General features: G+C 31.9%; 1 protein-coding gene across 1 annotated transcript in view; it reads left to right on the top strand.

Annotated features, from left to right (window-relative positions):
- The first annotated feature begins 3,771 nt into the window (after positions 1-3,771).
- LOC114335686 (tubulin beta chain) overlaps positions 3,772-16,801 on the top strand; it is a 141,143-nt gene continuing 128,113 nt past the window's right edge. Inside the window, exon 1 of the mRNA XM_028285968.2 lies at positions 3,772-3,989. Coding sequence (XP_028141769.1) covers positions 3,933-3,989 — 57 coding nt within the window. The 5' untranslated portion in view covers positions 3,772-3,932. The remainder of the gene's footprint in view (positions 3,990-16,801) is intronic.

Below are 16,801 nucleotides of genomic sequence, written 5' to 3'. Positions count from 1 at the left end.
AGTGAAAACCCATATCATCGCGTGACTTCCACCACGCCCAGCGGAGTTCTTCTCCGACAAACCGAAGGAAGTCCCCGAGCTACGTCGACTACGTTGATGTAGTAGGTACTTCTAGCGCCACCGTCTTTATCATATTCATGTTCAGCGACCTCAAAAACTAAAAAACCCCCCAAATAATGACGGTCGAATGATTTTGAATGAAATTAACATGAAACTCCAGGTGTCGAGAGCCACCCTGGGCACCAGGTAGCTCGATGACCATCGTTGTTATCGTATTAGTGTTCAGGTGAAAACTGCTAAGTAATCACTCACTGATTTAGAATGAAATTAGCATACAACTTCAGAAAACAAGGTCCACTCTGGGTATCAGGTAGCTCGAGTACCATCGTCGTTATCATTTTCGTGTTCACCGATCTCGAAATCCCCCTAGTAATGACTGTCGATGAATTGGGAAGAACATGAAAAATTACATGAAACTCTAGGAGACGATGTCAACCCTGCCTACCGGGTAGTTTGAGGGCCATCGTCGTTATTATATTCTTGTTTAGGACAGTGCCGGATTAACCATTAGGCGCACTAGGCGGCCGGCTAGGGCCCGCGCACTTGATGGGGCCCGCATCCCGCTCAAATGCATTAAGTAATATTGAATTACCTAAGCAGTAATTTAAAAAAAAAAGTGAAATGTTAAATAATTCAAATAGGGCTAACGGAGACAAAGAAAAAAGAGAATGGTTAATTTATGATTTCCAATCAAACTCAGTTTTTTGTTTTTTCTTCTGTCAAACATGTCAGGAAAATACCGCCGACTGCAAACCAAAATTAAGCAGTTATCTTTAACGGCATTTTATATTCTATGTTATAATCATTCCCTCAATTTGGTTATCAATTTTGCAAGCAAATTTTGCTTAGACGCTGTTTATTTTGGTATGGTTCAAGAAATATTCGTTTTTTTTTCTATTTCTACCCACCGATGGGCCTTATAGTTCATTCACTCACGGTCAAAACCTTAGGATTCTAAAGAAGAGCTTGGATTGACATGAAATTTGGCATACACATAGCTAACATGTGCATAAACTGACTAATTCTGAGGAACTTTTGTTCAATAGACTTTTTAACTAAGTCAATACTTTTCGAGTTATTTGCGAAAGAATATGCACATTTTCAACAAAAAAAAAACACTTTTTTAGACGGTTTTGCGCAACTAACTCAAAAAGTAAGTAGGTATTTTATCAAAAAAATATTCTTAGTAAAAATATAACTTATAAAAAAGTGAAAAATTGGTGTATGTGTGCCGTCTGTAGACCCAGTAGAAGCACACCTGGAGCTAATGAATTCCAACGTGAATTAACCAAAAATGTTATTTCAGGAAAACTCAGGTTTTAGGGAAAACTCATCATAACATTTTAAATGTTTAAAAAAGCTTTATTTTTGTTTGCTAAAAAGTTTCTAGCATAAAAAGTAAGTTCGCTCAAAATAAAGTTGATCCCTTTTTCTGGGTAAACAACTGGAGGAAATCACCTCCTAATTAGCATCCTAAATGAATCGATATAAAGTGATTATTTATAAAAGGGCTCTAGTAGAAAGGGCTTGAACAAGTCACTAATCACGATTGTATCAAATTTTGAACAGCCATATCTTAAACAATTTTTATCTTAAAAAAAAACAAAAATCTAAAATATCCAGAAAAGCAAAACCTAAATTTTTTACTTTCTATGATTTTTGGTATCACTAATAATTTTTAAGTTATTTTGAAAAAAAAGACATTTTTCCAAAATAAAAAAAAATGTTTTACTTTAAATCTCAACGTTTTGAAATATAACCACTGTGAACCGATGAAACAGATCATATAAATAATACATAAGTACAAACTAGGGGGTGATTTTCAAGATTTTTTTTGGCAAAAAAGGGGCCATTATTTTGAATTTAACTTGATTAATTATCATACTAGAAACTTAAAAAAAACAATAATAAAGCTTTTTTAACAACTTAAAACAGGTATAATCAGTTTTCACCGAAAAATACTTCATTTTTTGGTTATTTACGTTGAAATATTTGTCAAATAAGAGTCTACTTTTGATTAGCTCCAGCTCTGCTTATACTGGGTCTACATATTCCATACATACACCAGATTTTTTTACTTTTGTATCCGGTGAAGCTTATGACAAGTTGTTGCGAAATGTTGGTTAAAACACTTGTATACATACTCATGGACACCCATATCCATGGACAGGGGGGCCGTGCCCCCCTGACTTTTCAGATGCTTTAAGCTATATATTGTCATCCAAAGTATACAAAACGTAATGTGCAACATCTTCACCTCGGCCCCTTCTAAAAATTTTTATATAGGCGCCCATGTACATACTAGATGGTTAGCTAAATTTAATGCTGCTAAAGCAGTACAAATGTTATATAGGAAAATGAATAAGTTTCAAATAGCTCTTGTAAACATTATGTGGTCCAAAATTTTAGAACGTTCTAGTGCTGCTAGTAAACAATAAATATTAAAACTATAAATGTTTCAGATGCAGTTATTTTATTTCAAGCTTTAGCAAAGTAACAGAAGCAAAAAGAGAAAAATGATCTTTTTTATATTGTCGTAATATATGTTTGTAGTAACTACTTCCGAAAACAACATAAATATCTGTAATTTGTTTTAAGCCTTAACGCCTTAAACCGTTACTGGTTCAGGAACCTCAAAAACCCCTCCAGTAATGACTATCAACTGATTTAGAATGAAATTAACGTCGATGTCCATCCTAGTCATAAGGTAGCTCAAGGACTATTAGAACGAGATTAACACATAGAACTCCAGGAGTCGAGTGGGTACCTTTAGCCCGAGGGCCATCGTCGTCATCATATTCGTGTTCAGTTGAAAACTCCCACGTAATGATTCATTGATTTCCATGAAACTCCAGGAGACGATGGCCACCCTAAGCACCAGGTAGCTCGAGGACCATCGTCGTTATCATTTTCGTGTTCACCGACGTCGAAAACTAGCCGAGTAATGATTGTCGACTGATATGTTAATGAAATTAACATAAAACTCTAGGACACGAAATCTACCCTGGGTACCAGCTTTAGCAGCATCTCATTATCATATTCGTCTTCCTCAACCTCGAAAACCCCCCGAGTAAGGATTGTCCACTGTTTTGGGATAAAATTAACATAAAACTCCAGGAGACGAGGTCCACACTAGATACCGTAGTTTGAGAACCATCGTCGTTTTCACATTTGTGTTGATCTACATCGAAAAACCTGGAGTAACAAAATTGAACGCAATCCTGTCGCTATTTCCAAGTTGTATTTTTTTCATTTTCTGTGCACTGTGGAAATGCATTTTTTGCACTTCCGGAATCGAATGTAAAAAGTTGCAAAGCGATTCATTTTGCTGCGAAAAATTGATAGGTTTAGTTATATTTTGTGCTTCATTGCCTCGCCTAAAAGGAGAAAAAGCAGTTTCTAGCAAGAATAAACACCCGTTCCTCTTCTAAGAATCAAAAATTTTCCAAATCTATTTCTCTGAAACGAATTCCAAACCAAGGGTGTTAATAATTATTCTGAGACACCCTGTATTTATGTGATAATGTTCTCTAATAGTTCGATAAAATACTTTCTAGCTTAAAAATTTCTCCCCACATGATTTCTTTGTAATCCTATAAAACCATAGGGGCATTTCTATCTTTATTAAAATAAAACCATACAAGTTCACCATACCATACATCCTTCCAGTGAAAACCCATATCAGCGCGCGACTTCCACCACGTCCCGCGGAGTTCTTCTCCGAGAAGCCGAAGGAAGCCCCCGAGCTACGTCGACGACGTTGATGTCGTCTGCCCGCGGCGTTTTCAGTTTCAGTCACCACCAGCCAGCCGATCAGTTCCTCTTCCGTTCGCCACAAACTAAGGTACGTGCCACACAGATCCAGTTCCAACATGAGGGAAATCGTACATTTGCAAGCTGGACAATGCGGAAACCAAGTGGGAGCTAAGGTTAGTTTTTTTTATTATTTAAATAAATTAATCATTATTTTTATATTTTTAATAAAAAATATTGTTGCTAAATCCAAAAAAACAACATTAAAAACAGGGTTGTTTTAAAGCTATTTGCTTACTTTATTTTTGATATCACTGAAAACCATGATGTTTTTTTTAATCAAATTGATTTTATTGTTTTGGGCCAGAAGCCCTTTCATCGATATTATCTGTTTTCTATGTTTGTATTTATATGTTGCTATTTGTTAAGTTTGTGTTCCATGTTCCCTAAGTTCAGTAATCTTTAGGGGCAGGAGAAACGCTCATAAAAAGCTTCTGATTTGCTTGGGTTTGGTTTAATAATTTAGTTGCTTAATTATTGCTCTAAATTGCTCTTGTTGAGTAAAACATATTTTTACTTTATTGTTAGTTTCTATTGTCAATGACTTAATCAAAGAGATGTTTTTGAATTTTAAAAACCATTGAGAGATAATTTCATTCTTATTTGATCTTTGATCCAGCTGACTTCGACTCCAGCTAAACTTCGATCTATAGGTAAAGCCAAAAAACAATGCTTCATTAAAATTCCGGTTGTTTTAAAGTCGTTATTGGAAAGTTGCCTACTGAATTTTTAAAATGTTTGAGATCACTGAAGACCATGATGTTTTTTAATTAAATTGATTTTACTGTTTTGGGCCAGAAGAAGCCATTTCATCGATATTATCTGTTTTCTATGTTTGTATTTGTATGTTGCTATTTGCTAAGTTTGCGTTCGTTGTTCCCTTAGTTTAGTAATCTTAAGGACCATGAGACACGCTCATAAAAAGCTTCCGATATGCTTGGGTTTGATTTAATAATTGGGATATGATTGCTCAATTATTGCTCTAAATTGCTCTTGTTGGGGAAAACGTATTATTACTATATTAAGGATAGTTTCTGTTTTAAATTTCTTAATCAGAGAGATGTTATTTTCTTGTATTTCAAGAAGTCTTCTTGTATGTATGAGAGATAATGTAGTTCTTTTGATCTGTGATCCAGGAGCCTTTGTTTTTGTAGTTTCTCCATTATTTTTTACTTCCTGTGGATAATCTTTCTCAGTCCAGTAAGTATAAATGTAATATCATCTATTTGTTCATAAGCGAAGGAGTACTCAGAAAATATGTTGTGGTAGTTTCTTCTTCTTTTTTGGCATCAGAACCCTGGATGGGTCATTGCCTGTCTCCTCCATTGCCTTATATTCATAGATTTAAGGTCGTCTTTCACGTCATCCAACTGTCCTTCTGGACCCTACTTTTTTTCATCATCCTATCGGTTTCCATTGTAATATTTTCTTTGCTGTTTTTGAATCTTCTTGTCTCAGCCATGACTTTCTTTGACTTTTTACATATTGTGGTAGTTTAGTTAGACTTATCGTGAGCAGACTTAGTTACCAGAGAAGTCTGCGTGCTGTAGTTCAGTTTGAACTGAATTTGTTTCTGTGGTTGGAAAAATATTTTTCAACCACAACTTTGATTCTTTTGGACTATCTGAACATCATGTGTTCGTAAGTATATTAAAATAATTTATTTCTATAATATAAATATTAACTATTTTAGGCACTATTTTAAAATAATTTTACCTTTTTGCGCTATAGCTTTTGTTAGTAAATAAATCCTTTTTTTGCATCACAATGATGTTTTGACGCCAACAAAAAATATTAAAATAATAATGTGAACCGTTTATCATTATTACCTTGATAATGAATTTTTACATTTTTATGATTATATTGTACTCCTGCGTGTAATTATTTTCTAGACATTTAGAAAATAATCTCTTATCTTTGTAATAAAAGGAAAGTGTCCAAAGTGTGTTCTTATAATGGCCTATAAATATTATGAATACAGGGTATACAGAAACTCTCCTGACAAAATGAAAACTGAAGATTCCTCAGATAATTTTAAGACAATTTAACCCAATTCATCTAGTCCGAAAATGCTCCCTAATGGAGCTAGAGCTCTTTAAAATTAGTTTTTTTTTTAATATCTCCAGAACGCTTCTATTTAGAAGATCAATTCCATCAATTACGAGTTTCTAGTACAGGTCATAGGTGTCCGTTTTAGGTAGGGCAACTGTTATTTTATCGCATAAATTTTTTGTCTTTAACTTTTAAGGATTTTTGACACTAGATTATTCAATCATTAGGTTTTCTAGAAAAACCGCTTTGAAAATTTTTCCTTTTCTGAAATTAAAAAAAAAACGATGTATTTTACAGGCGTAAAGCAAGAATAACTTTTAGTACTAGATTACCTCATAATTTAATTATCAAGTGTCAAAAGTGCTTTAAAATTAAAGACAAAAAATTGCAATATCCGATAAAATAACCGTTGACCTACCCAAAATGGACGCATATGAACGGTACCTACTAGAAATTCGCAATTAAGAAATAGATTTATATCTGGAAGATACCTAAACGTACTAGTTTTCGTTTTTCCAAAAAAACTAATTACAAGACGCCATCTCTAAAGAGCTCTAGGCTCTAGTTCTCTTAAGAAGCATTTTCGCACTAGGTGAATTGAATTAAATTGTCTTAAAATTATCTGAGGAATCTCTGGTCTTCATTTGCCAGGAGAGTTTCTGGACACCCTGTATATATTATACAACAGCGCTACATTTCCAAAAAATTTTTGGAAATTTTGTGCTTTCACTGTTAAATTTAGTGACTTTATCTCTCTGTTCCCGTTCACTAGTCTTTTCTCTATCTCTTTTCCTTCTTCATTCCCGTGTGCGTTATGGTTAAGTATTCAAATTCTGACATTTTTCAAAGCTCTAGACAGCTTCTGCTTCTTTTATTTTGATATATTTGCTATTATTTGTTACAGCTCATCTCATTTCCACATATTGCGTTTTTGTTTGGTTTATTGTTAGTTCGTATCTTTTTTCGTGTCTTCAATTACTGGAAAAGTTTTTCTAAATGTTTTTTTTGTTCTCGCTAGTATTATGTACATTATCCGCGTACGCTATGTGCAGACCTACAAAATATGTATGTGTACACAAAATAGGTATGAAAAAAATATATAGGCCATTCTGAGTAAAATTTCGAAGAAACCGTGAGTCTAAAATCAATTTCGAGTCCGCGGAAATTCGAAAGAACAACATTTTGAACCAAAATTTGGCTATGATGGGTTTACTTACTGTCAACTTCAAAGTTGCCTCTGTGCAGTAGGATGTCTTGACCCTGGAGATGAGATGAGTTGTTGTCACCCCTTTTCAGAGGTAAAATTTCTTGTTGATAAAAATAACACCGGGAATTAATAGATATAAAAAACCAATTTTTGTGATATTTATTTTTTTTTCTGAAAGTTAATACTTTTCTTCTGGGTTTTCTGCGGTTACTTCTTCCGCCATTCCGTTCCATATATGTTGTGTAATTGTTTATTTATGTTTCTTTTTGTATATTATTACAGTTAATATAATCATAATTAGTCCTAATATCGAGAATTTCTAGAGCCTTTTACAATTTTTAAGCTCAAAATAATTGTTAACGCTATCTTCTGCTGGTATATTTACTTCAGCATAATTGCCATTGTGTATTTAAATTCAGTTATATGAAGGATAGGTAGCTGCTAGTAGCTATTTAACATTTTTCTACTATCTAGTTCTAGTTAGTTCAATAAATGGTTTTACGTTGTCGTTGCAGTTACATACCGTTCGTCCAACGTCAACCATTTAATTATATTGATATAATAATGCGGGCCGAGCTGTGTTATCATTTTCTTTCTGAACTTTCTACAGCAGATAATGACATCAAAGCTATGTAACAACTCAACTATTTTTTTTATTAATAATACCATAAAATAGAAACAAAGTATAGTGGAACCCCGATAAGTCGGCCCCCGATAACCCGGACCGATTTTCATCAGGCAAACATTTCAACAATAAAAATGTATGTAATATAATATTTGAGTGATAATGTGTATTTATGTAATTTGAACTGTACGATAGTAAAAATGACTCATGGCACACGGCGGCAGAGCGACGTTTATTGTCTCGGATTATCGGAAACAACAGGCACCTGCATTCCTTTATTTATTTCAAACTGTCTTAGCATTGTTTAACTAATTAAACTATTTAAAGACTATTTTTAGAAGAAGATTTTTAGACTATTTAAAAAATTCTTTTTTAAACAAAGGTCTTAGTCTCCACTGTTCTTAAATAACATAACGTCGTGCCGATTGTGACCGTATTGTGTGTAGTACAGTTGTATTGTTCGCTTCCGTTCTGTAATCGTGCTTCAGATGTTTGCGTGTTTTTTTGTCTACGTAATGGCAACACAACGTAAAAATGTTGTAGTGACAATGGAAAAAAAACTAGAAGCATTAGGTAGGATTGATAAAGGCGAATCTTTAAAAACAATTGCAGCATAATATGGTGTCGGTACATCTACAGTATCGGATTGGAAGAAAAATAGAACTAAAATCGAAGAATTTTGTTTCAAAATGATAACAATAGACAGTTTGGACAATCGGTGCAAAGCTAGGAAAGCTAAAAATGAGACTCTCGATGACGCTTTGTATGTGTGGTTTTATGCGGAACGGGAACGTGGTTTACCAGTGTCTGGACCAATTATTCAAGAAACAGCACTCAAGCTGAATAAAATATTGTCTGATTATTTTATTAATCTTTACCATATTCTACGACTAACCCGTATTTTCGATAGCCCGGATCGGCCGCGGTACCGATTAATCCGACTTATCGAGGTTCCACTGTACTTTTTTTTACACATATTGAGTATTTTTGGAGTTATCATAATAAAATAAAAATTACGATAATTTTAAAAATTCTAATTTTTTTAAATTATACCTTTTTTCAAAAATATGCATTCTAAACCGGTCAAAATTGTTGAAATCATTACTTATGCCATCAATACTTCAATAAAGAAATTATAGTAAGGATTACTATAAATTTTAATTTTTGTGGAAATGGCGTATGTTTTATTTTTCACTTTTTCCTAAAATTCGAAAGGGTTCTCTTACTTTCATCTTAACTTGCGTACTTTTAATGCTATTAACTTCTCCTGAGCTCATTTGATAGGTATTCCGAAGTGCTTTGACAAGTTCTAAGCAGGTATATTTTATAAAATGCATAGTTTTCGCGTTATTTAAGATTGAATACTTAGATTTGAGTACTCGTTGAAAAAAATATACATTCAATTCTCACTTTGAATTCCATAACTCACTTTTGAATTAACATTAGTTTATTTCTTCAAGAAGTGTGTTAAATTTTTTATTGTCTTCATTTTGGTAATAATAACTTTTTTGCAAAAGCTTACAGATTTTGAGTTATACGTGAAAAACAGCTTTAAAACATGCATTTTTTTACGAAAAAATAAAATCTTTGATTTTTTAACTCAAAAAGTATTGATTTATATTAATAACTTTGTATAACAAATTTTGCTTATAATTTGTCCCTCTATCGACTATTGGTATTATTAAAAAAAAATAATTTTCACCCCAGGATAAAAACGCAAGTTGGCATCATGTCACCTTTGTTCCTTGAAGTATCCTCTAATTACTCACCAATTGTCATGAAAATCGATGAAGGTTCAACGAAATCGGAGGTAAAACCTTCAGTTACTGCACTATTAGAAGTAAGCAAGATACGCACAAAATAAACTTGATCCCTTTTTTTGTCAAAAAACTCGCATAGATCACCCTCTAATTAGCATCTTAAATCAAATTAGTCATTACCGCTTCACAAGTTGCTTTACTTATGTATTATTTATATGAGCTGTAAGTTTGATCGGTAATGGGCTATTTTTGAAAAAAAAAATGGTTTTAAAGTAAAAAATTTTAAATTTTTCATTTTGAAAAAATGCTTTTTTTAAATAACAATTTATTAGTGATACCAAAAATCACAAAGAGTAAAAAATGTAGGTTTTGCTTTTCTGGATATTTTGAATTTTCTGTTTTTCTGTAGGTCAAATATTGGTTACGATATGGCTCTTCAAAATTTGCATATACTCTTGATTAGTGACTAGTTCAAGCCCTTTCACCTACAACCCCTTCAAAAGTAACAACTTTGAACGAATGAAACTTACAGATCATATAAAGATTACATACACGAGTAAAGCAGCTTGTGAAGTGGTAACGATTAATTTCATTTGGGATGCTAATTAGGTGGTGATTTTCACAATTTTTTAGGAAAAAAAAGGACCAACTTTATTTTGAGCGTAACCTTAATTTCAATGCTAGATACGTTTTTAAAAAACAGAAATAAAACTTTTTTAAACACTTTATAAAGGTTGTAGGAGTTTTTCCCAAAAAGTGCTTCATTTTAGTTTTTATTCTATTTGGAATTTAAACCTATTTTTCATTAGTTACAACTCTTCTTTTACTGGGTCTACGGATCTCATATATACACCATTTTTTTCACTTTTATTTATGGGCTACATTTTTGCTAGGAATGTTTTTTCGATAATATACTTACTTTTTGAGTTATTTTCAAAAAACCCGTCTAAAATGTGTTTTTTTTTTATTGAAAAATGAACACATTTACTCGCAAATAACTCGAAAAGTATTTACTCAGTGAAAAAATGCTATGGAACAAGAGTTGCTTAGATAGTCAGTTTATCCATTTCTGGATTTATTTTGAACTTATATTTTTTCACCCCCGAGAAGGGGTAAAACTCACCTCCATGGCAAAAGCACACATAGGTACAATATCACTTTTATTCTTTTACATGTTAGCTATGTGTATGCCAAATTTCAGGTCAATCTAAGCGGTTCTTTAAAATTTATAGGTTTTGTAATATTTTACCGTCAGCGAACGGACTACTTCCTCAAATCGTTTTCAGGTGAGAAACGCGCACTTTTCGATTTTTTTTCGATCATTTCCAATTATTTCATTTTTCAGTATCTTGTAGAATTATTAATAATCCTTGGAATTTTTCGAACTTGCAAGTTATTTGAAGGAATAAAAAATATATATAACAATTCATGGAAATTATCCAGTGTTTTTTACCTTTTCCTAACATTCATTTTGTGTAGTTTCGGATACAAACAAACCATTTACCGACACGAAATTTGATGATGACTTTCGATAAAACTAATAATACGTAACCAGAGTTGTTTTATAGGAAAACTTGTTCAGTTTTTCTGGATAAATATCATTATAGTAATAAGCGACATACAGGATTGCACGTTATTTCTCGTAAATTGTAATACTATAGACTCCATATAATCAGAAATTATTATTCTTTGAAATAGTTTAATGGGGACTAGTACCATTCCTTAATCGTGGTGATAATTAAAAATTATATCTCGATAACAATTCAGATATCGTCTTGGCTTTACTAACAGCATTCTTATTCTTCGTGTGCCATCTCCTCTAAGAAAGCCGGCAACCATCATGGCAATTCGCACTTTCGATACCGCTGCTCTAAACAGATCAGCAGAAGTGCAGTTAAACCAAGTTCTTAAATTGTTTAACCAGGAGATGCGTCTTCTTCCACGACTCCTTCTACCCTATATTGTTCCTTGTATTATACCAACACTAGGATCGTTGTATTTTGTCACGTTTCTAAAATAAATTGATTGGGAAATTGCTAATTATCTAAACTTTTGGTAAATGTTTGTAATACCTGGTCAATAAGTTGTTAAACTAGAAAACTGTTTTCCTAGTTACTGTATTTTTTCTAATTCAGAAATCTACATAAACATGTAAAATAATTAGACTTTTATAAAAAAGAACTTTTTTGACTTCTCGATCTGTAGTCTAATGCCACTGAGCCATCATCAATCTGTAGATAAAGATTTATTAACGTACTTTAAAATATCATTGCATTAGTCACCTTTTTAAAACAGTTTTAAATTAAAAAAATCGATTTATCCATACAGTGTGATTGGTTAGGGGGTAAAGCTCCGTAGATCCGTTATAGTAATAGATAGCAATAAAAGTTAATAACAAAAATGGTAGCCAACTTTGATTACAGATTGATAATCAAATCAGTAATCGTAAATTTCAGTTTTAGACAATTCAGTCATGGCTTACTTAAAATTTGGAAATATTTAGACCCGTAATTAATAATTTTGCCTTGAAAAATGGAAATATCTTGAAAACTAATAAATTTAGATATGGGGAATGTTATAAAAAAATTAAAGTATAAGTAGTAATGGTACTTTTCGATAGTGATATAAAATACAGGGTGTTCTATTTAAAATTACTGAGAAAATAATGTACTTGCGTTTTAACTCACCCTGTATTCAATATACAGAAAATTAGCGATATTAATCATTTACGAAAATTTTGACATAAACAAAAAAATATGGCATCAATAAACCATTGCCGTTGTGCTTATTTTTAATTATACAGGGAGTTGAACTTGTTACGATTTTCATATAAAATTGGTTATAACTTTGTAAATACCCTGTATAACATACCAAGCCTTTATATTTTTGTAATGGAGAAGTTACGAAGATTTCGAGTATAAAATAAAATAGAGGGTGTTTCATTTAAAAAAAAAAACATAAGTTTGCTCTGCCACTATGTTATCGAACACCCTGTAACATTCTAACTAATTTTGTAATGTGAATCTCAAAGTTGTGGATACAAAAGGAACTAGTTCGCTAAAGATCCCGGTGGACGGCAGGACGTGGATGCAATTATTATAGATCCCCTTATTACTAATTCATCACTCTGTTTTGCTTTATATTTACATCTTAAAAGGCATCAGAGGATAACAATTCGAATTGTTATTTTAGTTCCTGCCTATTTTGACTAACTAACATATTTGATTTAATTGTTATCCAGCTTTCTTTGTCCTCATCATTTTCTGTGATGATAAAATAAAGTTCGTGCAACCTTCTGGCTTAGGTCTAGTGTTAGTTTAGTGACTTAAGTTGCCGAGACCGACAGACTTTACGTGTCCTCCAAATCACGGTGGCGGCTCAGTTAAAGCAGAAATTGAAAATTCTTGGTGTCAGTGCCAAGAATCGAACCCGGGCCCTCTTAGTTACCTTTTGTCCTCTTTCAATTCTTTTATTTATTTACTTAAATTCTATAAAATATTCCTATATTGTAAAATTTATAAATTTTACAATATTGTCAAATGGTTAACAGTAACTTGTACATTACATATTTCACATACAGGTGAATCGCTTTTAGACAATAAATATGAGTGAATAAGTCTCGTGTGTCCAATTCTCAATCGAGTTATCACCAACTGTTCTCTTCCGTTACGAGTTGAAGGTTCCCAGGCAGTTGTTTGCTTGCAAGGTACATACATATCCGGTTGTTCGATAATCGAGACGAAAATATAATATTTTTTGGTTGAATTAGATTGCCCAAAGGAATTAAATAATCTTGCAGCTTCGTATTTTCTAAGGAGCTAAAGACAATCGCTTGAAGTTTGGATGGAAAAGGTGTAGAAGTTGCTGATGAATAGGTTTTATTAGTATTTGCCTGCAACTGTTGTACATTTTGTGTGTCGGAGAGACTCTGAATGTTAGGTTCCATTTTTAATTTTAACATGAGACATGTATTCAAAAATAATACGGACCTGACCAGTAATTGAGAAGATAATTAAACAAGTAACGAAACTGGAAATCTGTACCTTAGATCGTTCTTTATTGGTGTTATTTAATTAAGAATTAACCAAAACTGGTTTACCATGTTATATTAAACAAAAATAATACGATGAATTCAGTTACTGGTATTTACTATAGTTACAGTAGGAAAAATGAAAGAATACCCATGAACGAACATATAAAACACTCTGTATTTTCCTGTCACCGTGTCACACAAAAAATTGGCCAGCGCACATACATGTAATAATTATTGTTACATGTACCTGCACTGGACAATTTTCTTTGTGACACGGTGACAGGAAAATACAGCGTGTTTTATATGTTCGTTCATGGGTATTCTTTCATTTTTCCGACTGTATATTCCTAACCTAGTGCAGAAAGTCATTTTTTCGCAGTTTGCCGAACGACGCGAAGCGGGAGTTCGGCAAGCAGTCGAGTGCGGAAAAGAGACTTTCTGCAAGAGTTAGGAACAATATTTTTGAAGTTATACTTATTTAGGCGCGATATGAGGGTGATTATTTATTATTAATCTGCGCGCATGCGCACACCGACAGTATGGTATTAGTCGTTATACGGGCTCTGATTGGGTGTTGAAATGATCTGTCAATAATAATTGTTCAATATGGAAGTAAACAAATGTTGTATAATATATTAGTTTTATTGTTGTGAGGATAGAAATAAAAAAGTTTATAATTGTAGTAACTTTTTAAATAGTTTTTAAAAGCAACAGGTACGTAATAATTGTAAATGTTTCAGTGTCCTAATAAAAAATTGCATAGGTACTTACCCATTTGAACCTACCAAAATACATAGTATGTAATACTTTTATTTACATTTGATTTCCATCAAAATTTCTATCAATATTCACCTAATATACTGTTTTCTTACTCTATGTTTTGTTGTATTTTTTCAATTCTAAATAATTTCAATTCAAAATCAAAATAATTTGATTTAATTCAGAATTGTCAAAAGTTTAATCCGGTTAGTTACTTAAACTTCGCACATGATGACGTATAGTCTCCGTGGATAAGCGGGTTCGAACCCCAATAGAAACTTTTATTTTTTTATTTTTTATACATTTTATGATTGTAAGTGTATTTATTATATAATTTTATTTTCAGAAAATACGTATTTAGTTAAAAAATTTTCCGAAAATTATTGTTCAGAAATCATTTATGTCATTTTTCAATGTGTTTGTGTCTGTTTTATTCTTTTATTATTTTAATTTTTGGCACTGTTTTAATAAAAATGTTTGAGAAGTAGTAAGTATAAATTAGTTTAATATTTAAATAAAATATAAATAAAAGTAGGTATATTAATTTCGTTTAAATCATATAATAGAATTATAACTTCTTATGTGCGTACAAAGTACACACACATTCTTTATTTCTAAGTCTTTAAAAAATTACCAAATCTTAATCAATTAATTTAATTAATATGAAAATACATACACAAATTAATTCTTTGACAAGGTTGTCAAAACCAAACTTTCAATATAATTAGTTAGCATGACGACGATCTTGGTTTCCATGACGATGATTCAAAACGACTGTTATTGTCTACCGATTTGACTTTCGAGTATTATGTCAAAATAATTTTATTTCATCGAAATGTCGCGTTAATTTCATTAAAACAGGAACACAATAAGATATATTTGAAATAAATTAGTAAATAATATCTAAATCTTAGTTTATTGCATGTATTATAATTACTTTAAGGCCATATTAACATATCTAAATTAACACGTGTGCGAAAAAGTAAAAACCGCGTGCGGAAAAGTAACACGCGTGCGGAAAAGTAACACGCGTGCGAAAAAGTGAAACTTTCTAAACTAAAATGCGTGCGCGAAAGTAGACATTTTTGCACGCCCGTAGAAAATAGTATATTGTGCAACAAGTGCAGAAAGGTACTAATTTCTCACGAGTTTGAAAAGTTGCGGTACGAGCGCAAGCGAGTGCCGCAATTCAAACGAGTGAGAAATTACCTTTCTGCACGTGTTTCACACTATACTTTTTCTACAAGCACAGTTTTTCCTAAAAATAAAAATCACAATTTCCAAACGACGATTAATTATAATAGGTACCTATGTGATAAATTTTAAACTGTATTTAATTAATACCTACTAATCAATTTAAATTCCTTATACCTAAATAAATTGCACAGAAATCAGTTAAAAAATTAATGCACTGCCTTAATTTGTTTAAATTTAAACAATTATTACACATTATTGACATATTTATGCAGTCACGGATTTACACAAAACCTACTTTATTCGACTTCTCTTGCACAGGTTGCTAAATCCTTATTGGTTATTTGATAATTATAAAATGTTTAATAAGAATAAAATTGTAAAATAAAACAGTTGTAACATCCATAATTTAGTTTCTATGCTATAGTTAAATATAATAATTGTCTTATAGGTTATATATTTGTCTAAAGTTTAACCACGGATGTAAACAGAATATAACGTTCCTCAGAATGCGGTAGTCCACGGATGTAAACAGAATATAACGTTACTCAGAATGAGGTAGTCAACTGTGCAGAAAAGAACTTTGCGGCACAGAAACGTCACTTTGCGGCACAGAAACGTCACTTTTCTGCACACTAATGTCAAATATCTTATACTGTGAGAAAATATCAAGTTTGCTAACATAAAACCGTGCAGAAAAGTGCACTTTGAATAGTGGTTGTAGAAAAAAATTGTTACTTAACTATTTTTATAAATGAACTATTACTTTTTCTACACAAAATTTGCAATTTTGTTGAGACCAGAAATAAACACGCCATTCGGTACCGAACCCAGGGCCGAACTCCTCTCTTTCAATTCTTGTTTTAATAATTATAAATATGGTACGAATAATGAAAAATACATATTTTCTTAAAAAGCAAAAATAAGTGACTAATATAAATGTTTCCCACTTAATCAAATTCTTTGAATTCTAGTGATTTCAGATGCAATCACATAGTAAATATTTTTAACCAGATATAAAAACAGTAAGTCAACTTTATGATAACGTGAATGCAATAATCTTTGTCACAACAAACTGAGTAATTAATAACAATGTTTTTTTAAATAGATAGGTAAAAAATACAGTTTGCTATAAACCAACTGATTATTTTTCAGTGAATTTTCAACAAAGAAGCAATTATATAAAAATATATATGGTCAGATAGTATAAATCAGTTGATAGAATGTCGCTTTTTGTTCTCTGGAATTCAACATTGTTATATTGATCTCAGTATCATAAAGTATACACTTATAACATC

Source organism: Diabrotica virgifera, chromosome 6, assembly GCF_917563875.1.
Source record: "Diabrotica virgifera virgifera chromosome 6, PGI_DIABVI_V3a".
NCBI classification, from domain to species: domain Eukaryota; kingdom Metazoa; phylum Arthropoda; class Insecta; order Coleoptera; family Chrysomelidae; genus Diabrotica; species Diabrotica virgifera.
This window is presented reverse-complemented; position numbering and strand designations above follow the sequence as displayed.